Genomic DNA, 26,932 nt, shown 5'->3' with positions numbered 1-26,932 from the left:
AAAGGTAGTTTAACGCCAACACCGGTCGATTGCTGAGGCAAGCTAACTCTTGTTAGCATTTTGGGTCTGTTTTCATCATGGCCGCCCTTGCGGTGATTAAGGGGTCCATCGTGGACAAACGCCCGCTGTGACTCAGTGGCATTCGTTACTGCACTGACTCAGCAGGTCCTGGTGTTTAATAGCTTGCTGATGCCGCTGCTTTTTTTTTTTTTTTGCAAGGTGTCACCATTAATTGCGCTTCGGGCGTATAGGGAAATCGTTCACAAAGCAAGGCGATGACAAAGTCGCTTAGTCACCGCACATGTTTTACTTTATAGATCACGTTTGAACATTTATGAGCTGTACAGGTTATGTGCTAAGTCACATTTTTCCATATTTGACCATCTATAATTTGGACAAAATGTAAAAAAAGGGCTTTTTTTTAAACCGCGTGTTCATTTTAACATGGTATGTTGCTTTAATTATTTCTTGTTGTAGCAAATGCGGTGAGGACGCCATTTCAGAGTACTTTCGTCATATCTATTTTTGCTTTTTTAAATCTTTTTTTTCCGCCCCCACATCATTGCTGACATATTTTTGTGCTTTGAGCCAAAAGGCAACCAGAAGGGAAGAGCAGTGTCACTGTGAAAAGATCTCTGATTTGAAAAGATTGCTGCTATTTTGCCAGAAAAGTGGCGCAGCGGGAAGTTGCCATTACATGCTTTCACCTGATGCATTCACAGGAAGAACATTTTCATATAATACCCGCAAAACGATGAAAAAAATGTCAACTGCTGTGTCAGTGGAGTTGTGTTTTGAAGTTACTGCTGATTTGGAGTGACTGATGTTATGGCCGTTGTTCTGTGGCTGGTCAGCGCTTTTCAAAATAAAACCTTTGTGGCTCATAAAAACGACTCATCATTTAATTCGTTCTGTAAATAAATCAATTCTTGTCAGACCCCCCAAAAATTATTTTTAGTCGTATTTAAAACATTTTTTATATGTTATAAGAAAATAGCACTGCGTTGTTGAAAACATAATAAAAGACATTGGAAAAAAATAAACTGCTGTTCTACAGTGTAAATACTGTACATGCGTGTTTTGATGTGTGCCTTTGAAAGGGGCGTGGCCTAGTGCATGACATCAGTAGCTATAGTTGAGTCAGCCGGTTCTTTCAATGTGAGCGTCTGGGTGCGAGTTGTGGCCTACAGCAGCAGCTCCATTTGAGTGTTCTCATCTCAACGCAAAGCACAAAAGAATGACGTCCGAGTCGGGTCACTCTGAGGTCAAAGTACCGGCGTCTCCTTTAGTCCCGTGGTTAGCCGCGGCGCTTGCCGCCGGCCTCAGCACAGGAAGGCGGCAAGTGGAGCGCGATGTCCCTCAGACTGTCTCTCTCCCGGAGCATCTCTTGCACTTCCTGTTCCAGGAGCGCCAGGCGGCTGCGCTGGCCCTCTGCCGCCGCGCGCAGGGTTCCGATCTTGGCGCCCAGCGGGGGACCCTCCACGCTGCCGCGCAGCGTGCTCAGGCGCCGCGCCGTCTCGTTCAGGATGCGCTGGAAACGCTCCAGAGGCACGCTGGCGTCTGCGGCCGAGAGGACAGATTGAAGAGAGAATGGCAAAACGGCAAATGGCAAACCCACGCAAAGGCTGCTCTGGTAGACAGTTTGTGGTTCTTGAAAGTCCATTTATGAAGACAATTCATTTTCATTAATATATTTATTTAAATTTGTATTCATTAACTAACAATTCATTTTGAATTGTTTTTTTGGGATAATAGTTACCAATTTTGTCAATGAGCTGGGTGAGGGTTTGCGAGTAGGCCTCCAACTGCATCTTGGCCGCCTCCATGTCCTTCCTCACGTCGGCCAGAGGGGGCGCCGACTAGAACGTTAAGGCTTGCCTCAATATTTGGATTGAACCATTCGGGCGACTAGGGTAAGTACGACACCGTACCTCGGACGGCATGTGAACCTTTGCGCTCTCAGCTCGCGATGTCTGCATGTCCAGACTTTCCAAGGCGGATTCCACGTGGGAGCCGAGGTGGGCGAAGGCGGTCCTGGTGTGCTTGGCTTGGGTCAGGAGGCCTTTCGATTCCTAGGATCACATGCAGGTGGTTTAATCGTTCACAAAGCTCAGCTCTCGTTTGCGTACCTGAGCCACGGTGTCGGCGGTACGCTCCGCTTCCTGAGAGACGTTTTTGGCCAGGCGGGAGTTTTCCCGCGTAGGCTGAAGGGTCTCTCGGATCTCCGAGACCAGTTTGGTGACACTGGCCAGAACTTTACCCTCCAGGGGCTTTTTCTTCTTCATAGCAGCCCGAGTCTGAGTCTGCAGAGGAGGCCATTCGCGCACCATGTCTGGGTGGAAAATGAAAAGTATACAAAAGGTTGCCACAACATCCCAATTTTTTTGTCAGCCTCACTTTCAAGATCTCGATGCAGGCTGATTTCTTCTGACTCCGCCCCTTTTCCCGCCACCACCGAAGCCAAGGCAACCATTTTGGCCCACTGAGCTCGCCCTTGCAGCTGAAGGAGTCAAAACAGCAATCAGCACGCTGACGTTCGCTGAGCGCCTCGAATTTCATCACCTCGACTGCATCCTTTAGAATTTCCCGCTTAGCGTTGACATCCGCCGCCAGGTTGCGAGTGTCGTTGGCCATCTCGCCGATGAGGTCGTCTTTGGAGCCGATGCTTTGATCCAGTTCTTGAGTCTTTTCCAACAAAGAGCCGGTGTGCTAAATAGCGGCAAGAAAAGTCAGCAGTAGAAAAACGATACGGCTTTTTTACATTGACGGCTGTTACCTCGGCAACCACTCGACTGGCGTTTGTGCGGCGGAGCTGCGACGTGACGTTATGCAGGGCGAGCCGCAGCCCGACGACGTCCTTCTGTTGGGCCTCGTCGTCGGCAACGCTTTGGTTCGCCCAGGTGGTGAGATTTTGCCGCTGCTGCCGCATCTGGGTCATTCTGAAATGACATCATTTGGAAGACCGTTAGCCTCGTAACGGTCTAGTCTATTTTCTGTTAGCATTAAGCTAGCACCCAAAGCCGTTTGGTCATTTTAAATACTTTCGAGCGTAAACATCTTGGCTTACCGTCGCGTCAGGTCCTCGACGTACTCGTCGGTGGAGTTGTCCTCCAGGAAGTCCGTCAGTAAGGCGATGGCGTGCTTTGAAGTGTTGAGCGCCCTGCCGGCCACGACCTCCATGCGCTCGGCGGCGTCTTCGTGGCTACGAGTGCGTCAAATGGGAAGTGTTGAACAAACGAGTGACGCGAGACAAAGTGACCTACTCACCTTTTCTTGAGGGCTTGAGACTCGTTCACCATCATCTTCCATTGATTCGATCCCGAATCAATTTCAAAAGGAATGACCTAGACAGGAAACACATTTTTTGATTATTTTCGGGCTCATTGAGATTTTTTTGGGGGAGAATAAACACTGTTGAGTGATTCGAGATGCGTCCTTGACTTTGTGGTCGTGCCTTGCCATCAGACAATGACAAAAAAAACGGTTTAATCATGATAGACGTGCGCACCCAAAAGTTTGGGAACTGAATTAAAAATAGGTTGCAACTTTAAAAGTCTGGCACCATTCAGAGAAGCAGTCTGCGGGAAAGTGGTGGCCTGCCATGTCGCCAGACTCACCTTGTGAACTTTTTAATATCTTCCACGGTTCAAAGCGGGGGCATAAAAAACAACATCATCATCGTCTCCTGCCATCCTGTCTCCATTTTATTTGGGATCATGCAAATGAAACAAATATGTGGAAAATATATCAAAATTTGATGCCTTGGTTCCCCGCCTGCACATTTTTTTTGTCTTCCCTCCCTGCCGATTTCGCTGCTCAAAAGGTGGAGAAGGATGAAGAGGAGGCGGCTGGATGAGGAATGAAAAGATTTGCTTTGAAGGTTTGCTTTGGTGGGGATTTGGTGGCCTATAAAAGGTGGCTGGGCTCCAGAAGGTTGGAAGCAATCCTCCTTTTACGGCGGCGGCGCCGCCGCCTTAAAGCACCTCGTCAAACACGTATGACTCAAAACTCAACGCGGAAGAGACGATATTTTGACGATGCCACTTTGGCCATCGATGAAAATGGATCTTTGACGTCTAGATCTGTCAATGGCCGCCTCCTAAAAAAATCTTACAAAATAATATAAAAACGATAATAAAATAAAAAATTAAAAAATAATAAATAATAGTTATATAAAAAAATATTACTTTGATTTGCTTCAAATAAAGAACCCACCATGAGGTCCAGGTCCTTTGTGGCCCTCTTTAGTTGCGTCTGGGCCTCGCCGACCATCAGTGCGATCCCGGCTAACGTCCGACACGCCCCTCCTTCTTCTTTGGACTCGTCACTGCAGTTGGAAGCGGCCGACACGTCGCGCAGGCGAGCCGCCAGCGCGCCCGCGGACACCTCCAGCGAGGAGAATTGTCCTACGAAGGCCTCCTGAGCCTCTGGAAGTGAAGAAAAGACCCCCAAAAAAAAAAGGAATTGGAATCCAGGAGTGTGTCCGCGTTTACCTTGGAGAGCCAAAAATTCCTCCAGCGCGTTGGGTAACGTTGGCCCGTCCTGTAGGTTCTCGTGAGTGGCGTCGGTGGGAAATCCCAGCAGGGGGCGCCGCTTGCTGAATCGGCTTCGGCAATCCGAACCGGCCAGGAGCTTTTCGGCGTCCTGCAGGCTTGTCCTCAGCTTTTCCGCCTGGAACAACGCTAGCATTTAGCACTCGGGGTGTGCAAAAATGGAACGAACAAGAAAAAAAATGGGACTTATTTATCGGGAGGAGGGAAATGCGACATTCCGACAAAAGCAATGAATAAATGAATCGCAATGGAAAGATAAGCAGGGAATGAACACATGCTCGCCATTTATCGACCTTTAGCGCCTTTCACAATTCCTGTAAAAAAAAAAAAAAAATCCCGTGACTCCGGTCTGTATAACTCGGACTGATGCTGAATAAGCGGGCAAAGTCGCTTCAGGAAATTTTCCAGTTCCAGTGAAATATCAGTAGAGCCAGCATTTTTCCGCCATTGCCTTTTAGCCCATTTTGCAAAAAAAAAAAAAAAAAAAAAGATAAATAGCAAGCACCCACCGCGATTTATCACTCAGTGTCAAAAAACGTAACCCAAAAAAAAAAAAGCTGTTCTTATTCATCCCAAGGCGGGAGATGAAGTATTCCGACAGAAGCAATGAATAAATGAATAACAACGGTCAGATAAGTGGTGAATGAAAGGCCGCTTCATATCTAACAAAGCGGGAAGGGAATTTCTCCAGATATGAGATTTCACCAAAAAACTCCGTCAATGTGCGGGACATTTGTCCACAGTCGGAGGCATTGTTTTTTTTTTTTTCCCTCCCCAGAAAGGTTGGAACACTTGTCACCGCTGACATTGTTTTAACCGGCTTTTTCCTTTCAAGATCCTCCTCGGTTTCCGATTTTGCCGACGTGCTCGTTTGTCTTTTTTCCCGGCCGCCGCTTGGAAGGCGGGCGGGCGGGCGAGGCGAGAGAATGCTTACTTTCCTCTTTACCGACAACTCCAGCAACTGAATGTAGTTTTAATCCTGATTATCAGTGATGAGATGACCTTTCTGAGGCGCTCATTATTAATCGAACAACTAATTGGTGTCGTCTGAGGCTTTAAGTCTCGCCTGTTAATCGCGGCAACAAAATGGAGGTGGTTTTAATTGGCACAGTTCATTCTGGCTTTTATGGGGGGCTTTAATTCTTATTATTATTTCGACAACTAAAGGGCCTTCGGGGAAGCTTTAATTCTTATTTCAACTGATTGGCCTTTTTGGAGCTTTGTATTTTGAGGGGGGGGGGGGCTTGAACTTTTAGTTGTGAACGCACCTGCTGCTGCACCAGTCCGTAGCAGGCGGGACACTCCTGGCACTGGTGCGTGCCTCGGTGGAGGAAGTGGTTGGGCCGGCATTTGTCGCACTTGGAGCCGGTGAAGCCGGGCCGACACGGACACGTGCCGTTGGCGTGACAGCGCATGGAGACGGAACCCATCGGGTCGCAGTCGCAAGCTGCCGGGAGAACGAGCAGAAGTTGGAAATCTGGCAGCGGGCTCGATCTGGAAAAAAAGCGTACCTCTGCATCCTCGTGACGAGAATCCAAAGAAGCCCGGTCGACATGCGTCGCACAGCCGTCCCTCCACGCCGCCTCTGCACAAGCACTGCCCCGTGACCGGGTGGCAGGTCACGGACGACGAACCGATGGGGTGACACGAGCACCTGGAGGGAGCCCATGTTCCTCAAAGTGCTCTTTAGCGGAGTTCTCCTCGGCGTGGCTTTACCTCTCGCAACCTACGCCGGGCCGGAGGTTGAAAAAGCCTTCCTGGCAGTGGCCGCAGTCCCGCCCGACCACGTGTTCCAGGCACGTGCAACTTCCCGTCTCGGGGTGACACTCCGTAGCGTGGCCCGAGGTTCCTGCGGGGTTGCAGCTGCACGCTGGAGATGACAATCAATTTGACATGAGGAGATATTTCGGTGGACTTTGGTGGACTCCACCGACCACTCACGCTTGCACTTCAGTCCGGGCGCGTCACTGCGAGCGTCGCCGTAGTAACCTCGGCGACAGCTCTGGCAACGCTCGCCCTCGGTGTTCCCCGCGCACTTGAGGCAACGGCCGGTCAGGCGGTCGCACACGCCCACCGCGTTGGGGTCCACGTTACCGCTGCAGTCGCATCTGACGCACTCCCGTGCCGTCCCCGAACGCCCCAGCGGGTCGCCGTAGTAACCGTCATCGCACATCTGGCAGCGAGAACCTGTTGACGGGAGGGAGGGCGGAGTCAAACCGTGACGTTAGCTCCAGCGGAGCGGGCCGCTCACCTGTTTGTCCGGCGGGGCAGTCGGTGCACAGCACCTGGTCCAACTCTGGCAGCTGCACGCAGCCGCTTCCACCGGGGCAAGGGCAGGGCTGGCAGTCGCCCGGCGTGCCAATCAAAGCGTTGCCGTAGTAACCGTGCAGACAGCGCTCGCAGGTCAGCCCGCCGGTGAAGTCTGAGCACTCACACTCGCCTGGAATAGAAATAAAAATGAGCAAAGCTGTAAACTAACATCAATTTTCAGACATGTTGAGCCCCTCCCAAAAATGACTCCAGGACACAGAAGATGCAGTTCTGGTCATTCACCAGCCGGAGGCGCTGCGTCCTTGACACTCATCTCAACTTGGCTCCAAAACTCTTTCCGAGAAAGACAAGCGGACTCAGCCAGGCCGTAATTGCCTTCAAGGGAGGGAGGTGATTCCCTCGAGCTAGCGGCAGGCAGATTAGCATGCCTATGAAGTAGTCCCGGGCAAAACAATAACAAAAACATATTTAAATCCTGGAGCTGTGTCCATAAACATTTTTTTTTGAAAAATCCCAGATTAATTATGCTGTTTTCATGAGTTATTATGCTGCAAGAGTGGGTGAACATGATAAATCACGGAAGCCGGCGAGTGCTTTATCTAATTGCATCGGCGCCGAACGTGACACGTCGTGCTGAAGTTGCTAGCAGCTTCATTTAATCGTACATCTCGTCATGGGATGTCGCCATTATTTATTCAAGGCCTGCAACAATGCAATATTAAACACGCTGCAAGATCAGGAAGCAGTCGTCGACTTAATACCGAGCATGGCCAGACAGTCAACTTGAGTTTAAAGTGTCGGGCGGGACTATTCTCACCCCCACGTTGTCAAATGATTAAACATGAGGATTCACTCGATTATATTTATATATTTTTTTGTCAGTTTAAGCTGAGCCAAAGATGAGGTTGCCACGGCGACAGTGGAGATGCGGTCTCCCTTTTTTATCGACGCTTTATCACCTGGATGACTTTGAAGCTGTTATTTTAACGTAAACCGACATGGCCGTTCCGCCTTATCCGACTGCCTGGTAGATTTACTTCTTTTTGTTAAACGGGGCAAAGAATCGTCTTCAAAATGGTAGCAAAGCGACGACACGATGATGAATTTAACAGTAACGCTGACTTTACCGAGTGTGAAGATGACTGAGCGGGATATGAGGCAGAAGAAGGGCCTGCGCCACGCCGCCATTGTCATTCCGAGACCGTTTTGTCCATTTCGATTCAGACGGCAACAGGCAGAAGGTGAAATTTGATTGGAAGCGACATCCAACAAACACTTTTTATTGTGCTAGCTAAGCTAACGTGGCAACGCTAAGATAGCAGGCTTAGCATGAGAAGCAAACAAGGCTAGTTATGAAGCCTAATTTTAATGCTACGGGGCCAAGATACCTTCAATAGTTAAGCAAGCGAGGCTAGCTAATGCTAATGTTGCAAGGCCATGCTACTTTCTGTCATGTTTTCAATATTTGTACAGGTGACGTCGCTATCCACGCTAAGCAAACAAGGTTAGTTGCGCACTCTCAGTTTGTTTATTATCTAATGCTAAAGTCAAACTTCTGCCCGTCTCGGAACAGGACACACTCTGCAAAGAGAATTCCCTGCACCACTTCCGCCCTCCCCGTCGGGAGCGTCTGTCTCTCCTGCAGACTCATTAAAGAAGATCCCAGCGGAGCGACCGCATCGACCTGCAGGAGCGGCCGACCCGTCCTAACCCCGTAGACGCTTTCCAGAAAGCTTGAGACTGGGCTCAGACTGGCTGGGCTTGCCAGGCTCCAAACCATAATGAGGTCACCTCGGGTTTAGCGCTAGCTCACTTAGCTGCAAACAAGCTGCGAGAAGGATGGCTGATGCTGACAAAAACAGAGAGCATTTTACATGATTCTGCCACCATACTATTCTGTATTTTACAACAACCTCTTTAGAATGGACCATTCCCAAGATGAACCTGTCCTAGAGTATGACGGCAAAATATTTGAACGTAAATACTAGCAAGATGGATGAAGCTGAATTGCATATCCTCGGAATTTTCATTGGGTGGAGCGTGCCGGTGAACTTTGATAACTCACGATAAAATATAAAATAGCTCCATAAGGTCGTGGAAGAACATAACATCCCACCCTTGAGATTCATAGTCAACCCCCCCTACTGGCAAAAAAAAGTATAGACGCAATAACTCTGCCCCCACCGCTCTGATTTGTTTGCAGCTTTTGCACTCATCCATCAGTGGCTGCCTCCTGCTAACCACACGTGCCCGCGAGCAGACAAAATCCCAAACAAACAAATAAATAACATTCTTACAGTCCGGAGTTCAGCACATACTTGTTTGTCACGTTGACATTTGTACCAGGCCAACTTTTGGGGGGCTGGAATAATGCGCGGCTCTTTTGCATGGCTTAAATGTCACAAGTGCCGCAGTGTGGTGGGAGAAGCCAAGAAACACAAGAAACCCTTTTTTTTTTAGAGTCTCTTAGCGGAGCAAACGCAATGAGAAAAAAGATGAGAACTGCCTTCATAAGGAGAATACCTGTCTCATTGCATCAATTAACGTACAAGCAAACGCTAAGGCCATTAGCATGCTAGCCTGAGAGTCATGTTTACCGATAAAAGAAACACACACACTCCTCCTTCTTAAACGGATGTTTAAATGTCATCTCTCAGAGGCAATGAGCACAAAAAGTCTAGCGGGAAGTTGACAAAGGAGTCGAGCATCGCCGACTGGGCTGCTCGGGGCCGAGGTCACCGGGGGTGAAAAAGCCGCAACTTTGGGCTTAACCCTAACCCCACGAAGGGACAAAGACGTATGTTTGGTTAAAGTTGAATCACTTGGTCTGTTTAGGATGGGGGTGACATTTCTCATTTGGTGCACAAATATGAATTTTCCAATGTACTGCTGTTGCGCGACTGCAAACAAGCGGCACGACGCGGCGAGCGTTAATAAATCCCGATTAGGAAGCTCCGACTTCCCGCCACGTCGGCTGAATAAATTCCGCTCCCCAGATCACATTTGTGCTCCTCCCGTGATTACGTGGCGATTAGGATTCTGGGCGGGTCGGGGATGCCTCACTGACTCTCTTGACAATATTTTCTATTGTTCGTGCAGTAAAATCGAAGCCCGGCGACGGGGCTAATTTTAGCTAGCGGGCGCTAAAGGACACCCCATGGGATGGTTGTAAAAAGCGACTCAAGAGGACACCAAGTAACGCTTGTTTCATCATTAGCATGCGTGCTAGGAGCGGCATGTAAATATCTTCAAAGTGCCAGCTATACTTAGCTCATTAGCGCAAATGAAGTCGACAAAGTTTGGATCGAACTTTTGTGACTGCACAGCGACTCCTTCTTTGTCCTCAGCTAGCTTTGCCACGTGTCGTAAAATGGCTGACATCAACTGGACGCTTGACTTGGTACGAGGCAGAATTTGATTGTAGTTGGTCTCAAATGTCAACGTGGAGGCAAATGAGATTGTGAGCCTCCTGTAAACACCGTCAATGTCTTACAATCTAGAGTTAGAAAGTAAGTGAAAAGGCTCCACCGAGGCATAACATTGTGGAATTTCTTAGTACTGTTTATATAACTCCATTTTGTTCTGCCTCCTGTTTATTTTTTATAAGTAATTCCACTGTCGGTTACTCGAAAGAGGAAGAATGAAAGCAGTGAATATTTCAGGGTCAGCCTAGTTTTTTTTTTTTAATGCGTTGAACATTTAATGGATGTCAGTGGGAAAATATTCTATTGATAGAAATAACATTTATCTATATATTTATCTTCATGTTGGAAGATGTGCCTTGCTCGGTCGGTGCTGCTGTTTTGGTTCGCAAATTCCGATTACATCCTGCAAAGCCTTTTACAATTAAAGCTTCTTTTCTAAGGGCGAGCAAACACATGAAAGGGGAGCCGTCGCAAAAAAAAAAAAAAAAAAGAGTGTTCAGGAAGCGCTGCAGGATGAAGACGAAGCGAAGAGCAGGTGCAACCAGGACGAAGGAAGGGAGATGAAAAAGAGCAAGAACAAGCCGGCGAGTGTTTCGAGGAGAAAAAAAAAAGAGCCTGTCGCAACACAAAGAGCCGCAAGCAAATGAGACGTCGTTGGCGGAGTGGCGGCTAACCAATCTAATCAGAAAAAGGAGCAGAAGAACGCCATTAATAAAAAATTGCTAATTAAATTAAGGCTTTTGTAATTAATCAAACTCAATCAAATACATTTTTCTTCACACAATAAGCAATCATTTCCTATTTAATATACGCAATAGTGGCTGCTGTTCCGATTTTGCCCTATGGGGGTCGGGAGCGAGCTTTCAAATGGTTGCCCCCACTTTCAAATCAATAAAGAAGAAACATTTTAATGTCTTGCCTGTTTGTGGACAAGTAATGCTAAAAAGATTTGAATAGCTATCAAATAAATATGTTTTTGTCCATTTTTTGCACTTTTAATGACCTCCCTCCTACATAATCAAATTGATAACAAACACAATGCAAGCGCCAGTCGCAGGCAAAGCTGGCGGCGTCTGCAAACTGGGTCGAGACTGAGGAACGATAAAAGATGGGAGAAAAATCTGTCTGTCTTCTTTCTAAAGGGAGGGGGTTGCTTATTTTTTCTTTTTTGCCTTTTCCACTCACGAGAGCGCGACTCCGTAAAAGACACTCCAAGAAGGCCTTGCGCACGCACATCAATATAAATAAATAAACTTGCCGTGTTTGTGCCGCCCAACGGCTGCCGCGTTACTATTTTACAGAACATCGCCTGCGGGAAGTGAATCAGAAAACCCACACTTGGAAAGCAGCATAAAACAGAATTCACTTGTGAATTATGTATTGGGGGGGGGGAAAAGTGTCACATTTATGCTTTACAGCTAATCGTGGGGAGGACACTGGATGTTCCAAATCCATTTGCAGTAGGTGGAAATCTGCAACTTTTTTCTTTTTTTTATTTAGTTTTCCCCCTTCTAGACACCATTTTAATGGATTGACAAAAAATTGCAAACAAACAATATTGGTTTGCGATTAGGCCAAAACCGTGTCTAATAAGAATAATTATTAGTGATTTGGCACCATCTAGTGGCATCCTTTGGCAATCACAAACCTGTCTCTGGGTGGCAAGTTCCGTGCTGATGGCAGTCGCAAGGGACGCACGTGGAGAAGGGGCCGCCGTTCGGGACCTCCCGTGTGAATCCGGGCGCGCATCGCTCGCAGAACTGGCCGACGAACCCGATGGGACAGGTGCAGCTTTCCACCCAGGGGGCAGGGGGCGCCGTCTCGCCAGCGGCGGGGGATGCCGAGGCCAGATGGACCGCCGAGAGCTGGGATGTGTCTGGAGATGACACACAAGCAAAAGACATTGTTGACTTGGAGAGATACCAAGAAGTTGGGTTTCCAAGGAAGCAGACATGCTAACCAGCGCTAGCACCTCTGTGCTAATGATTTTCTACTTTTGTCCCAGAGTGGCTTTCAGACAGACGCGTCGAACCTTCATGTCAAAATTCCATCAAGGCTGCTCTCATTTGCCATCTTTCGGTGCTCCGACTCTTTTATTTTATTTTTTTTAACAGTACAGAAAGAGAGGAATCTAGTTACCTGTCGTTATTTTAATGAGGGTAAAATCTAGCGCCTCTGTGCTTAACATCCTCAGCAATTTAAACCCAAAACCGGAATTTGACTTCTCTGACATGCACGATTGATGGAGATCTTTTCATTCATCTAAATTCGGCGCCTAATTTCACACTTTTGACTCCTCTTCGGCGCTATTAAAATTCCGAAGGCGTGCCGCCGAGGAGGCAATCCGGGCCCGTCTTATTACGCCGCCGCTCCGCAAACGAAGGCGCCGTTCATTAAAACGGACAGAATGTCGGCACGGCCACTCGTTAGAAGCGGTCATGTCACGGTCCGCCTTCTTCGCTCACGTCGCCCTCATTACGCCGCCAATGGTTTTCATCTGTCTGCGGCCAAACGGGACGACGTCACGCCTCGGTCAGAGGGAAACGCCGCCGCCGCCGCCACCCCCGCTCACATGAAATGGAGAATCCCCATGAAAAATGATGACGGCTAAATGACCAGCGAGTTTGCCGCCACCCGTTTCTCGACATTTATGTCAAGCCGCTTTTAATGGGGAAGAAAAATGTAAACTCCAGGGGACACATGTTCCCTGTCTCCCTGCAGCGACATTACATGGAAGCTAAAAGCCTGGCGGTGGACGCTCAGAGCAAAATTACTTTCCGCTCTCTTTTAATAAGAAAAAGAGCCCTCTATAACATGGTACTTTATACAACAGACAGTAAAAGCACACTTTAATAAAGTGTAGAGTTCAATTTTGTGCTTCAGCGCAATGGGAATTGTGCTGTGCCTTCTGGTGTTTGCGCCTTGGCCACAAGGGGGCAGTATGAAACAAAAATACACTGCAACTTTGATTTTTGGAGGGGCGACTATCCCAAAAAAGGATATTAGCTTAGCAACGGCGTATCCACCCATTAAATATCTATGAGTCATTTCTATTACTACACATCTTTTGAAATTGCCATTTTTGATAGCGTACACAGTTGTTATTTTCTTCTCTAATGGCATCCAGTTGTAGAGGAGATGAAAAACGAAACCATTTCAAGAGTGAGTGAGCAACATTTGGGAATAAACGTCCTCTTTCTAGCGCTGGGTACAGCTCGCCGTGTTCTCCGCTCTTAAAATTTTATGCCCAAATCCTTTCTGCCGCATTCCAATTATTGATGAGCATGTGACAGTGCGTCGTCTACACAAGGAAATGTCCCAGAAAAAAAAAAAAGGAAACGCTTTCTAATTTGGGTTAAGGGCAGAAACTGTGAGAAAGTTTACGAAAAGAAAAGGTTGTGTCTGCGACGGCCACTGGAGGCGCCGACGCGCTCAGGTAACTTACAATTGAGTCCTCCGGCGTTGATGATGCGTAGCGCCGTCACGTTGCGCAGGAGGCGGCGAAACTCCACGACGGACAGCTTTGGCGTCATCTGGCTTTCATCAAGCCTGCGACGACACGAGAACACATCCTCTTAATTTCCCGCAGATTAAACAGCAGATGTGCGGCGCCTCTTTGATCACACTTTAGCCGCACCGCGCCAGTAATCTTCACATTTGGGGATGATTACAAGCTTCCCGCCACACACATTATGTGCCAAGATGGAAATGTGCTGACTCTGACATTTTCGGGGGCCTTGACGCTTGAGCTTTACCCAGACGGCTGCGGGATGATCTGTAAATGCCACGCGGCGACACATCTGACATGTACCGTAGCGCCATGTTTGATTGCCGCCGCCGTAGGTGCTGCGTCAGCTCCCCTACCTGAAGACGAATCGCACATTCGCCGAGGCAAGTGAAAAAAGTTGAGATTGAACTTTGGTTAGGCAGATGTCAAAAGTTCATATTGCTCAACAGGGTGGCTATTTGGAAGGCTAATGTTAGCATGAACAATCAATTGGGATTTCCCAACGATGAAGCGAACATGTTAAATTTGACCAGTCGCGTGACTCGGGACTAAACCCAAGCCAAAGAACAAGCCAATTGAAATCTGGCGCCGAGCTTTGGCATTTCCGTCGGTGTCCATGATTGCGCTTCATGTATCGCCTCCCGTCTAATTAAAAGAGAAGCGATCGCAAAGCGGGGCCCCTCCGAGATTAGCGGGCACAGCGAACAAAGTCGGGCGCCAAGGGAGCACCATTGTCCCGCCATAATCAGCGGCGAGCAGAGTGTGGCCGTCATTAAGACCGAGCTCGCTCCATCAGCAAGCCGCGAGATCATCATTGGACAAAAGAGCCGCACTCGTGTCAACACCACTTTTAGGGAAACAAACAGTGCTGAGCTCATTTGATAGGATTGCACATTTTTTTTGGGGCTCGGAAATTTGATCTCTCGCAATAAACGAGGATTCGTCGGAGTTGCTTTTCTCAAGTGGAGTGTTTGATCCAAAAAGGCAAACAGGGCGGCGTTGTTTGCCCGGCTCAGCTCATCTCAACCAATCATCGCCTCCGCTTATCTTTTGGCCCACGGCTTAAATCCTCGCGGCGCAATTTAATCGACAGCGCCGCGATGCCGTGATGATCTCCTAACGTGTTTACCCGACTGGAATTTGGAGGCTGCTAGTTAAGAGACGGGACATTTTTCACAATAGTTCCACTATTTGGCAAGCATCCCCTCATCTTGAATGTCAAATTCCTAACGACGGCTTTGAGTCTATTTGTCGGAGAAATTCCTCTTTCGGCCCTCGTTTGGCTTTTACACAAGGCGCAGGCGGCACACGCACTTTAAGCAGAAGGTTGCGTCACATTTTTGGCTTCGGGGCTTTCAAGCAACGTGAGAGCTATGCTGAAGAATGAAAAGAACTTTTAATGATGTTTTATTTAGAAATACATTTTGTAATCTCCACAGTTTTTTGTAATATTTCAACAATTTAATTTAATTCTTTTATCATCAAGTCCAAATACAGTGTAGTATCTCTTGGCAAAAAATAGCGCTTCATTTTTTATTTTTATGATACGTACAACGGTATAAGTAATATTTCCTTTCCTGTGTGTCCCAACTGTAAGAGAATTTATTCTCGCCTGTGGCTGATCTATTCCCATTCCGAGCACGATTATATGTTCGGGGCAAGGCCGAGAACTTGTGGAATAAGGAAAACAATTGAGGAAATAAAAAATATAAAAAAGGACTGCCGTAGAGAGCATATATGCAGGAGGCAAGAATCCTCTGCTTGTAAGAATTAGTTTTTACCTGAGGAAAAAGGTTTCTTGCGGAGAGAGGGCAGGGTCGCCCTGTTGGACACGGCCGGGCGTGAGTTCGGCGCCGAGCGTGATTCCGTCGCCGTCGAGCATGGCGGCGACGCGCTCGGGAAGCAGTTCCGGGCTCTCCGAGGTGAAGGTGACGGAGAGGAGCTGGCCGTAGCTGTGGCTCTGATCACCCGTAAATTTGTCTAAGAGAGAAGCAAGTCAGCAGTTTGAAAAGTTTCAAATTAAATCCATAAGCGTTCACTCCTTAATGTGAGGAAAAAACTGCAAAATGTTTTTTTTCTTTTTATCATACAGCAGCCTTTTTGAAATTCCAAACGGTTCCAAAAAAAAAGCGCAGGACGGTGCAATTAAAAAGTTACACTCCTGCCTGTGATAAGTCTTTCCATATTTTTCCATATCTTTCTTTTTTCTGCTGGCGCAGGAAGATGCCTTTAATGACGCTCGTCGAGGGAGAGTGTTAAGCAGACGCTTTTACACCGGGGGAGGCAAAAAGCAATTTATAAAGCAATCCAGCATTGTCACATTGCAACATGCAAATAAACAGCAACTTTTGAATCATGAGGAAATCGAAAAATCAGATTCAATAAAAACCTGGAGAGCCCAAGTGGTTCATTGGAAAGGGCATCAAATGTTCTTAAGTGGTCGCCGCTTCGATGTCGTCAAGAGTCGTCATGGCGACCCGTTTTTTTTTTTTTTTTGCGTCACTGGAGTGCTTAGCTTGGCGTGAATGAAGCAAGCGCCGTGTGTCCTTGTGCTGCTTTATTTTTATACTCCACTTAAAGATTCAAAACACAGGGAAAAGTTTGCGCTTCTTTTTTCCCGTTTTCTCATGCACTAAATAAATGGCGCTCCTCAAAGAAATGCTTGAAGGCCGGCTTGAACAAATGGAGACGCTTCCCTGTTTTGACCTCTCCCCAAAATAGACGTGTCTTTGTTTACCTCGTGGACTTGAACAAATAAACGCCTCCTCTCAATTAAATACCTCCCCGCTGGAATAAACAAACATTTCTCAGCACGTTAGAGAGTCGCTTGCCATTTTCTGTCATCTGCCGGAAGAAATAATCACCTCCGCCCAAACACATCTGTTTCTATTGTCCACTTGAAGTGTCTCCCCTCACTCTTGTGTTTTTCATTTAAAAAAAAAATTAAAGGCCTTTCCCCACAATTTTTTTTGTTGCTGTCCAATTTTTGAAACAAATTGAACAAATGACATTACATTGCATTGCAGTTCTAAAAAAAAGAAGGCCTCTCGCCCCAAAAAGGCATCTTCATATTTTTGCTTTCCATCAAATAAATATCTCAAATCAAGACTATAAACACCTCCAGTCTGCGGTTCCCAAAAAAAAACAAAAAAAACAATGAACGCCTCCCCCCAAATAATCGCCTGCACCCGTTTGATTTTCCCTCTTTCCTCTGTGGCACTTTTCTTTCCTCGCCAGATTGCATGAGGGCCTCAAGTGAGATGACCCCACCCCTCCACCCTCAAGTCCTACTCGGCAGCTGCTCTCCACCGGTCAGACTGGCGGCGGCGCCGCGGGGGACCCCGAATCCGTCAAGGATCAAGCAGATGTCCGGGATCACGCTGGTGTCCAGCCACCTGCTATCATCCCGCTAAGTTTGTTACACTTGACAATGCAAGATGTCCACTCCAAATGAAAAACGGATGCTGAATTGCCCAAGAGTGACGTCCCCACGATTCAAACCCCCCCTCCCCCCTACTTTCACGCTATCTGCGGAGCTGTCGCCGCCAAGTCCGACACCCACTTGTCAGCCGCCATTTGGGAAGGCACCAGCGTGACGCGTGGTCCCGCCGAGTGTCGGCTTATGTCTCGGGAGCCGTGTGAATGGCTAAGACCGTCTTTGGTCCGCTTGGAATTTCTTCAAAAGGATTGATGGAATCCCGCCCTCCCGGCGACTGCCGAGGGTGGCGAGCGGCCGCGCAAATCCGTTCGCATAAATCTGACAATTTGCGTCCGATAACATGGTAGCGACAACAAAAAAAACAAAATGGGGGAATGTTGGATTTAGTTTGTTATTTCGCATTTCGGCGCAAACCCCGGCGGAGGCGTCGTTTAACGGGCTGCCCCGCCGGAGGGGTTTGGCGAGCGGCGAGGAGCCGCCTCGGTAACGCAGCCAATTTCTACTTTGTCGCCGCTCCGGCGCGGTCAATTCCTTCAGGCCTTCGCTGCTGGGGCAGCTGATAGAAATGAGCCCTAAATCCTGCAGCGGGGGCCGGCTTATTCCCTTATCTTCTAATGGTTGCGATAAAGGATTGGGACGGAGGGACGGACAAAATATCCGCACTTGGACACACTGCCAAAAAAGCGCATTTCATCTCAGACGAGCATTACAGATGCTCCATCGTAGAAACGAAGGGCCAAAAATAAGACGGTAAACATTATTAATGGCATCCAACGCGTGCACTCACCCGGGGCTCTGTAGTAGCCGGGCTCGTCCTCTGAGAGAGGCAGCAAATAGACTTCGCCTTCCTTCCACAGCAGGGGGTCCAGCTGACCCCCGGAGAATTCGCCCAGCCAACCGTCCTGATCTGGAGTCAAGAAAGAGCAAAAGCTATCCAACAGCGGGCCAAAGGATCTTGGACGTTGAGCTCACACATGTGTCCAGTTGGATTATTTGGCGTTTGGTCACATTTTGTGCGTCCAAACAATCAGCACCGATATGTAGCCGGAATCAAACACACCAAAAATCAGAAAAAAAACAGCTGCCCTGGCAGAGACTTTACCTTCCATAAAATCCGAAGTAATGTTGACGGCCACAAAGCGAGCGGATGAGGAACACGCCAGCGAGTGACCGAAGCAGAAACACGGCTGGCAGCCGGCCGGGTTGTTTTCTTGCAAGTTGAAGAAGCCTGGCTTGCATCTGCGCAAATCAAATGTTTTGTCTTTTCACCACGCAAGGCTATTTTGGGTCCAAATGGAGCACAGCTGTGAGGAACTGCGACCCCACTGGGACTCAACTGTGGCCAGGCATGTGAGGTCAGGCACAATATGGCCGCCCCGCCCACACGTCATCTTGCTGCAGACTCCGTTTATATACGAGAAAGTCGGCTTTGACCGACGCCTCACCTGCCGCAGCCTCCCCCCTCGACGTTGGCCTTGCAGCGGCAGGCGCCGTCCAGCGGCGCGCAGTCCCCCGCGCTGCCAGCGGGGGCGCACTCGCACGGCCTGCGGATAGACAGCAAGTCGACAAACAATGAGTCAGCCGCCCGAAAAGAAGAAAGAAACCGGGGAAAAAGAGGTGCCGGACGGCCTTTTGCGATTGATTGCTTTTGTTTGGAACAGCAAATCTAATTTTAATGAGAGGCGCTATTGCAAATAATTTAATTATCTGCCAGCAAAAGCGTCTCCCCTTTGTTTCTGCTCCAGTGGGCTGAATAATTCACACTGCTGCTCAGACGCCTGATTTTTCAGCATCTATGATGGAAGGAACTCTGTGTGTGTGTGTGTGTGTGTGTGTGTGGCCGTCTCCATCCTCCCCACGTTTCACCAAATCTAATCTGTGTAATAAATGGCCATAAGGTAAGCGAAGCTGTGATGCATCGGTGTCCTCCTATCTCATTCCGACGTGAGCGCGTCCCACAAAGGATTTGAGCAAATAAAGCATCAAATAAACAATAAATAACGGCTGATGCGATCCCTCGTTGCGTTGATTCGATTTAAAGTGGAGGAAACAATATGGAAGCAACACCTTGAGGCGAGTGCGCTCGTTAGCGTTAATTAGCGCGCCGGTTTGACTCCAAGTAGAAATCACGACGAGCGTGTCAAACGATGACTTCCAGTGTTGACGCGTACCTAATGTTGTGGCCGATTTGGCACGTAATCAAGATTGCCATCATTAACATTCCGTCAGGCAGGTGGTGCGGGTCAGAGAGCGCCGACGTGGACGTACGCACGTTGAATATCAACTAGAGGGGAAGAAAACGTGGCCCTTGCGATCAAGTTATCATCGAGCATATTTAGAATAATAAGAGGACCCATTGCATAATGATTGAAAAGTCAGCCATTTTGATTTGAAGCGAATATTTTCAGCTTGTTTTGGGACAAATGAGAATTGTGGTCAAAATGACGTAAAATTTGTCATATTTGACTAAAAATTCTTTTTTTTTTTTTTTTTTTGGGCATGGCAGTCAAAGGATCATATTTTTCTCCTGCGTCTCCATCTCTCCCGTGAAGTTTAGCTGATGGATGTGGTCACCATGGCAACAAGCAGGTTTGGTCGGAGGTCATCTACGTGCGCACGACGACGAGCTAGCGGCGGGGTGGGTGGCTGGCTGGGGAGCCGGGCGGGGAGGCGGAAAAAAATGACGGGAGGCTGTTTTAAAATGTTTTTTTGTGAGAGCCCTACACAGTCAGCTGCAGCGTTGGGATTTGCTGCTAAAAATATGCTAATGTCATGCGCTAACTAATGCTCTTATGCAAACGTGCTGCAGGTGATAATGCTGTTGTGTGTGCCGCTCATGTCAAATACGTAAACATGCCGCTTGGCGGGAAGTCGCCAACAAACAAAAATTGTAATCCTGACGCTATTTCTGGAGGAGACTTTGGTGAAAACGTCACTTTGCTTTAGCGCCGAAATCTTAACGTTGCTCGGTCGGCGGCCTTCTCACCTGCAGCCACCGGGGCCGAGCGAGTGGAATCCCGGGCGGCACGCGTCGCACTTGTCGCCCGTCACGCCTCGGCCGCCGCACGCGCATCGTCCCTCGCCGTCACACTGCAGACTCGCCGAGCCTGTCGGGCCAACGGCGGCGGTTACGGCGGGAAGACATAAAAAGGACAAAATGGCCGGCTGTGAGGATTACGGCCACGGGCGGTCGATACGCGCTTAATCAATTCCGGGAATAGCAGAACACCTGCTATCGGATTTGCGTTAGGGAAAGAGGCGTCCGGGCGAGCGGGAAATTATGTGGACGCGCCACCCGCTCGGCTTAATGGAGAGAAAAGAGCGGCTGGGGCATTGCGGCCGGCGGCGGATGGAGTCTGTTATCGCCCATGATCGTTAGGCGGGACAATCGGCTTGCACCGGTGAGGAATTACATCGCAAAAATCGCCATCCTCCGCCAGTAGCGAGCCTTCTGCCGGTGAAACATAAAAAAAAAAATCGATTCAATAAAGCATGAGTTAGGGTTTCAAATTAAGTGTTTTGGAACAGGGTTATGCATTGGAATGAGCTATTCATGTCATGTTAGCCTTCCATACGGTTAGCGAAAAGCTAGCGCACCATTGCTCGATAAAAAAGTTTTTGTTTTTGGATGTGTGGATTCACCGTTGGCGTTGCAGTTGCAAGGCAGGCAAGGTTGCTCAGGCGACGCCCGGTAGTGGTTCTCCCGGCAGCGCTCGCAGTGAGCGCCGTCCGTGTTGTCCCGGCACTCCAAACAGCGCCCCCCGCTGCCCGTGCTGCGGTACTGCTCCACATCAAAGACGCAGCGCTCGGAGCGCCCGCTGCACTTGCACCCTGAAGGTCAAAGAAATGAAAATCCCAAATGAGGGGAGACGTGCGGGGCCGTCGTGGGATCGGATGATCGTTTCCAAGCCGGCTGCTAATCTCATTTCACACGGGCCTAATGAGGAGCCGCTCGGCCGTCGGGGGGGAAGTTGAGATAGCGTAATTTGTAATTTGTGTTGATACAAGAGCAAATTAGTCATCTGATAAGGCGGCATCGTAGTGCCGAGCTGCAAATCCCTCTCTGGTTTTTGCCCGGCCGCCCTGAGGGGGGATTTAGGTGAAATTGCCCGTTTTATTATGAATACAGCCGGTTCTGGTGTGCTACTATTAGCCATATGTCGAAGCTCAACGCTGATAAGCCAGCAACAAAGCGGCTTGGAAAGAAAATCTCAAATGTTTTGCCAAAGTTGATTTGTGGGCCACAATTAATTGAATTGAGTCATTTTCAAATGAGGATTTTCATTTTCAAATTGAGGTTTTTAAGTTAGGGCTGTTTCAAGGGGCAACTCGTCAATGGTTTCTCGCTAAGCAAGCAGCATAAATGGGATGCATGCATGCAGGTGGGGAGGAATATAGTATTTCCAGCAGCGGCCGCGTTGTCATTGCTCTTTAAGCAGCCGCGCGCTAACGTCTCCTCGGAGGCTCTTAGCGCAACACATCAGAGTCCCATTGGCCGCTTCTGAGCACTCTTTAATTTGCATAACGCGACCCCGCAGGAAGTTGGTGTTGCCCCGGTATGGCTCCTCTGGGCTCGGTCTGCTGGGCATTAGCCCGGTTGAGAAAGTGACGCTCACTTTTATTTTTTGCGGCCCCTCGAAAAAGGGAATATGCCCATTCATAGGTATGCAAACAATTTATTCACTCAACTGCAGATGGAAAACTGTATATGATGCAAAGTTTTATTTATATTTATTTATTTACATTGTTGTTTTTTAATTAATTTTCCTCATTCATTAGTTGGACGTCTGTAAATTGCTAGCATGCTAACTAACTAGCATGTTTCTGCATTTGAACCAAATGGCCACCATTTCATTTTTATAGTATTAAATGAGCTCAACTTCATGTTGTGTAATTACAAGAAATGACTCATGAGTTTGTTCTTATTTACGCTACTGGTGATTAGCAGAAACTAAAGCAAGTGCATGATGGTGGCTAACGCGCCATTACAAAGACTTGGCGACCAAAAACTGAAGCGACCCGATTTTTACACAAAGGCCCGACTTCACATTGTGTTTCTTCCCTCTGATGTAGACAAGCGCTGATTAAGTCGCCATATTATTGAAAGCGGCTGCGGCTCGGAATTAAGAGGAGGAGTAATTAAAAACAAGCCCGCTGCAAAATTGACTTCAATGTAGGCTCTGTGTTTTTATTCCCCCCAAAGCGAGCCGATTGCGAGTCCTCACTGACAGCCCTCCGTCAAAGCGTGATGAGCCAAGACTGATAAACATTCCGATTCTCACACACTGACGATGCTTCTGGCAAACAGATGTGCAAAGCTACATCAAATGTACGCGTCCGCAGAAAAAAACACAGATGCCGCTTCAAAGGTACAGTGCGTTCCAGAATTTCCGCATATTTATAGCACGTACCGCAGCGGCCTTTATTTAGTTTGTTTTGAATTCACGTCATCCTGTAAGCTGCTCGCACGCTTTTAGAAGCGACACTTTTGATAGAACGAAAGCAAATACGTGATTAAACTAATTAATTCGTTCATATTTGGGTGTTTGGCGGCAACGCCACTTACGCAAGCACTCATTGGCCGACTCCCCCGTGGCCCTCGCCCAGGGCCTGTCCCGGTAGAAGGGTTGACACATCTGGCAGTCGTCTCCGGCTGTGTGATGCTGGCAGGCGCAGACCAGACGTCCATCTTGGTCATCGTTTTTAGGTTCCGCCCACACGCACTCGCTGGCGTGGCCGTTGCACTTGCATCTGAGGACGACACGTGTTAACGACTTTGAATGTCAATCGATAAATACAAATTGACGAAATGAGTAGCCTCTAACTTAGCAAAGAAATCAGGCAAGCTATCAAAATACTAGCCCACCAGCTAATTAGCCGACCAGCAGCCTGACCCCAAAACACCAGCACGTGTCAAAATATGATTGCGTTGAGCATTTCGCACGTGAGGACGTGTCAGCCGAGTCCTCCCGGCCATTTCGTGGCAGCGTCAGCAGGTTCTGTCAAGCCGCAGCGACCAGTCTCGTCAATGACTGATGCCCGAGCGTCATATCGCTGGCTATATGACTGAAGCTGGCCCCAGGCTCGGCTTATTGGTGCTGTCAATCACACAACAGTGCCGGAATAAATTTCAAAGTGCCGGCGATACGCATCAAATGTCAACAGAAAGGCCGTTTTGCTTGTAATTCTTGTAATGTCCGGGCAACGTGCGTGCTTTGATTAAAATGTCACGGTGCCGGGCCCGGGCGGGCACTCGGCGTTTTCTGAGGGTGTCGTGAAAGCGGCATGTGTCTCCTGACTAACACGTTGTCATGCGGGTCTCCTCCCTCAGGTGTCGAGACGGTGCCGGGCGATCTGTCACGGTCGCTCCGCTGAGCCTGAGCAGCCGTGACAGGTGTCAGATCAATTTGAGACTCGGGCTGAAGGCTTCGTCGCAAATATTTAACAGGTCTACCTGCGCCGGCCGGGCCGGGCCAGCTATTTCCTCAGCGAGAGTGGTAAACAACTGCGAGCCTTGCCACATCCTGCACTTTGCTGACCCCAGAAAAACTCCACCCAAAACAGCAGCGGCTACCTTGAACGTGTCAACGGGGGAATCAAATGTGGAGGCGAAACACGCCATTTTTATTGCAACGTTTTTGCCTAACTATTTAACTCTGTTGCTAGCAGGATGAAAAGTTGCGCATTTTCAGCCGTCCCTTACCTGCCGCCCACGGAGAAATCCGAGACGGCGTAGAAGTACGAGCGCAACACTTTGGCGTCCTTGAAGACCTCGTCGCCAAAGGTGTTGAGCCTGTCCAGCGAGATGAGCAAGTCGGTCGCTGTCACCCATTCCTGCAAAACAAACAAAAACGGATCGAAAACAAGTTTGGGGGTCTGCCATGTGACCCCTATTAAAAATCACACTCCGAATCCTCTTAAAAAGACAACAGTCTCCGGAAGTTGGGCGCCACTCTTCTACTTTTGTAAATACGACACAAAGTCTACAAGGAAACGAAAGGAGCGCGATAGTGCTCGTGCTGCCCTCTTTGATATGATTTGTAGCGCCTCTGTTTTTTGGGTCCGCCGCAAAGGTAAAGACGGGATGGAGCGAGAAGAAAGCGCAGGCGGGATAACAAACACGGGAAGCGTAAACAAGAAGTAGAAGAAGATAGAAGTGTGGCGAGGTAAAAGAAAGGGGAGCGCTTGATGCCAGGAATGGCTGCGAACAGTCAAAGAAAACGGGTAAATTGAAGCGAATGGCCCCAGAGAAAGTTTGATTTCTGGCTGCTTTGTGACTTTGGGAGTCTTTGAAAAGTGCCACCGGGTGCGGAGCAGTCGCGTCTTTGTTGTACTCAACCAATTAAGAGCGCTTAGACAATCAATGGCCACCTACTGCATTTAGCCTAAAGGCACCTTTTCGCGTCAAAGCCCATGCTAATTAGCCAGTTGTCACCTTGTATCCAAACGTGACCTTTAAACAAGTTCTCCTGTCGCTAAACAACCACTGGACTGTGTTTCCGACAAATATCTAAAATGGCTGCCATCATCTGGGAATGCTCGTTAACGTTCTATGTATGTCGGTAGGAGCTAAGGTTAGCTCAGGGTGTTAGTAGATGTTAGCGGAGAGTTTTAGGTGTCTTACAGGTAAAATAAAAAATAATTAATGCTTCAGAAACCTTAACGCAGTCTGGAAAGGACGCTAGGTTTGTAGGTCGATCGTGGCTACGTTGGTCAAGAGATAGCTAGCTAGCTCGGCAGTTAGCTAGGCACTCCGCTCGGCGGTTAGATGGATACATCATGTCAGAGGTTAAAATGACATTTATCTACGACATAAAAAAAAGTGTCAGTGACGGCGTCCTCTGCGTCGGCCTCACGGGAACTCATGCATATTACATTAGGCTTAAAAACCTGCAAATGCATCCTGCCTGTTTTATTAGCATTTTAATCCCTCCGTGCCACCGCCACTTGTGCCTCGGGCCTGAGGAGACTTTCCCATACGCAGACACTTCACACACACTTCACTCGCCAGCTGTAAAGACACACACGCGCACAGCGGCGAGCACGCGCTGCATAAAGGTCAAAACAAATTACAATCCAAAAAAGATACACTTGGGGAATATGCATCTGCATACGGAGTATATCATATTAGGATTTATTAGATGATGTTGCTGCAATGGACTGACCTTGTAACAAATCATATTTACGCATTTTTAAAGTACGCCAGAAGAGCGCCATAAAGTAATTTTGCCTCAAAATGGCACTTAGGATAAAAAGCATCAGTATGAAGCCGCATTTAATGTTTGGCCTCGTACTGAGCGATATTACTCTTGCTCACAGCCATACGCTGCATACTGATACGCTGCGGCGTCAAGATTTTTTTGGGAATCAGATCGATGGATCAATATTATCCCCAGCCCAAAATTCGATATTGGGATTTGTTTGTCCACCTTCCTGCTTTCCGTCCTCGCCCTCTGTAAAGCGGCCCGGAATGACAATGAACCGAAATACGGGAGTTCCATATTGGGGGCGCGGCCAAGTTAAGCAATTAAATTAAAAAGTGATTAACTTTGGGAATGGAGGGCATTACTCTGGGTTGGGGTGGGGGGGGCGGAGATGAGATGACACCCGTTCCTGGAGGTTAAAATAACAGCGGCGCAGACATGTATGATAGCCTCGGAATCTTTGTGGCCGCTAATTGAATCATGAATGTTTTGTTTGCGAAAAGCAGCGGGTGAATCGCAGACGACGTCAGCGCCTCCCCCTGTACTGTACAACCGAGCGGAATGTGAAAGTTAATTAAGCTTTTGCTGTGATTTGCACAAATAAAAAGTAATGGTGCTGACTGGAATGCTAATTAACCTAAAGGAACTCTCCTTTCTGTGGAAGAAGTGCTATTTAGAGGCCAGTCTGCTGGCTTTTCTTTTCACAATTAGCACCGTTCCCTCGAGCTTGACTAATAGCGCTTCTCCGCCATCATGCTCAGTGGCTACCAGATGAATGGCCCTGTTACGTTTTTTTTTTGCATGGCTGATCCATTTTATATCAATAACGATGCCTGCCATCAGTCAACAACATTAATGAAATCATTTAAATGGAGCTGGTAGTGGTTATTAGTAAGCTAGCTCGCGGTCAGGAATAAGCACTGCATCAAATTTGAATACAAAATATATCAAAACTACCGATACGGGCGAGTTAAAGTTACAAAGAAACGGGTTACCGGGTTATCAGGATTGCCGTGGTGGGTGTTACCATTCAGCGGTGTTCCCCACGGAACCAGCCCAAACCAATCTTCAACCTAATCTGCTGAGTGAAAATAATGAACCCAATCCTGGGTAAAGTTACCCAATCTGCTCTAGCCAGCGAGTAGGTTAAGAAAACAACTCAGCATTTTTTTTGTGTGCACAGAGGGAAAATGGAGTGCTGACTGTTAAAGCCTCCTCGGTCCTGCCTTCCCGTTATTCCCTTCTGGCTCCGTTACGCTTGGAATACATAATCCGGCAAATTCACAAACCAACTTGCACCCTCGGAAACACAGCGAGAATTCACAGCTTTAATAGGCCATGTGAAAGGGCTGATAATACTTCCCTCAAGTAATTAGCGTCAGCCAAAGACTTCCTCTTTATTGGATTTGACCACAAGTTTAACATTTCAGACTCGACTGGCTCTTTGTTTCTCTTTGGCTCTTGCAAGTGTCACGACAAGAAGCCAATGGAACTTGATGTGTAAACAGAGCAAAAGCCACCCCGACTGAAAA

At 48.2% G+C, this 26,932-nt stretch overlaps 1 protein-coding gene across 3 annotated transcripts in view; it reads right to left on the bottom strand.

The window, feature by feature from the left end:
- Positions 1-287: 287 nt before the first annotated feature.
- The window catches only part of lamc3 (laminin, gamma 3), a 38,891-nt gene continuing 12,246 nt past the window's right edge, over positions 288-26,932 (bottom strand). For all 3 annotated transcript variants that reach the window (XM_088392437.1, XM_088392438.1, XM_088392436.1), the window contains 26 exons: positions 23,900-24,030; positions 22,763-22,947; positions 20,839-21,027; positions 20,183-20,303; positions 18,642-18,740; positions 18,299-18,435; positions 17,984-18,103; positions 15,539-15,737; positions 13,695-13,798; positions 11,898-12,125; positions 6,805-6,993; positions 6,495-6,740; positions 6,270-6,423; positions 6,065-6,207; positions 5,822-6,000; positions 4,494-4,671; positions 4,216-4,427; positions 3,268-3,344; positions 3,068-3,202; positions 2,777-2,939; positions 2,563-2,709; positions 2,398-2,500; positions 2,130-2,332; positions 1,932-2,072; positions 1,760-1,859; positions 288-1,560 (listed from right to left, as the gene is read on the bottom strand). In XM_088392437.1, the coding sequence (XP_088248563.1) occupies positions 1,298-1,560; positions 1,760-1,859; positions 1,932-2,072; positions 2,130-2,332; positions 2,398-2,500; positions 2,563-2,709; positions 2,777-2,939; positions 3,068-3,202; positions 3,268-3,344; positions 4,216-4,427; positions 4,494-4,671; positions 5,822-6,000; positions 6,065-6,207; positions 6,270-6,423; positions 6,495-6,740; positions 6,805-6,993; positions 11,898-12,125; positions 13,695-13,798; positions 15,539-15,737; positions 17,984-18,103; positions 18,299-18,435; positions 18,642-18,740; positions 20,183-20,303; positions 20,839-21,027; positions 22,763-22,947; positions 23,900-24,030 (4,146 nt within the window). In that variant the 3' untranslated portion in view covers positions 288-1,297. The remainder of the gene's footprint in view (positions 1,561-1,759; positions 1,860-1,931; positions 2,073-2,129; positions 2,333-2,397; positions 2,501-2,562; positions 2,710-2,776; positions 2,940-3,067; positions 3,203-3,267; positions 3,345-4,215; positions 4,428-4,493; positions 4,672-5,821; positions 6,001-6,064; positions 6,208-6,269; positions 6,424-6,494; positions 6,741-6,804; positions 6,994-11,897; positions 12,126-13,694; positions 13,799-15,538; positions 15,738-17,983; positions 18,104-18,298; positions 18,436-18,641; positions 18,741-20,182; positions 20,304-20,838; positions 21,028-22,762; positions 22,948-23,899; positions 24,031-26,932) is intronic.

Source organism: Syngnathus floridae, chromosome 12, assembly GCF_059516105.1.
Source record: "Syngnathus floridae isolate MCC-2025c chromosome 12, RoL_Sflo_1.0, whole genome shotgun sequence".
In the NCBI taxonomy this organism is placed as follows: Eukaryota; Metazoa; Chordata; class Actinopteri; order Syngnathiformes; family Syngnathidae; genus Syngnathus; species Syngnathus floridae.
This window is presented reverse-complemented; position numbering and strand designations above follow the sequence as displayed.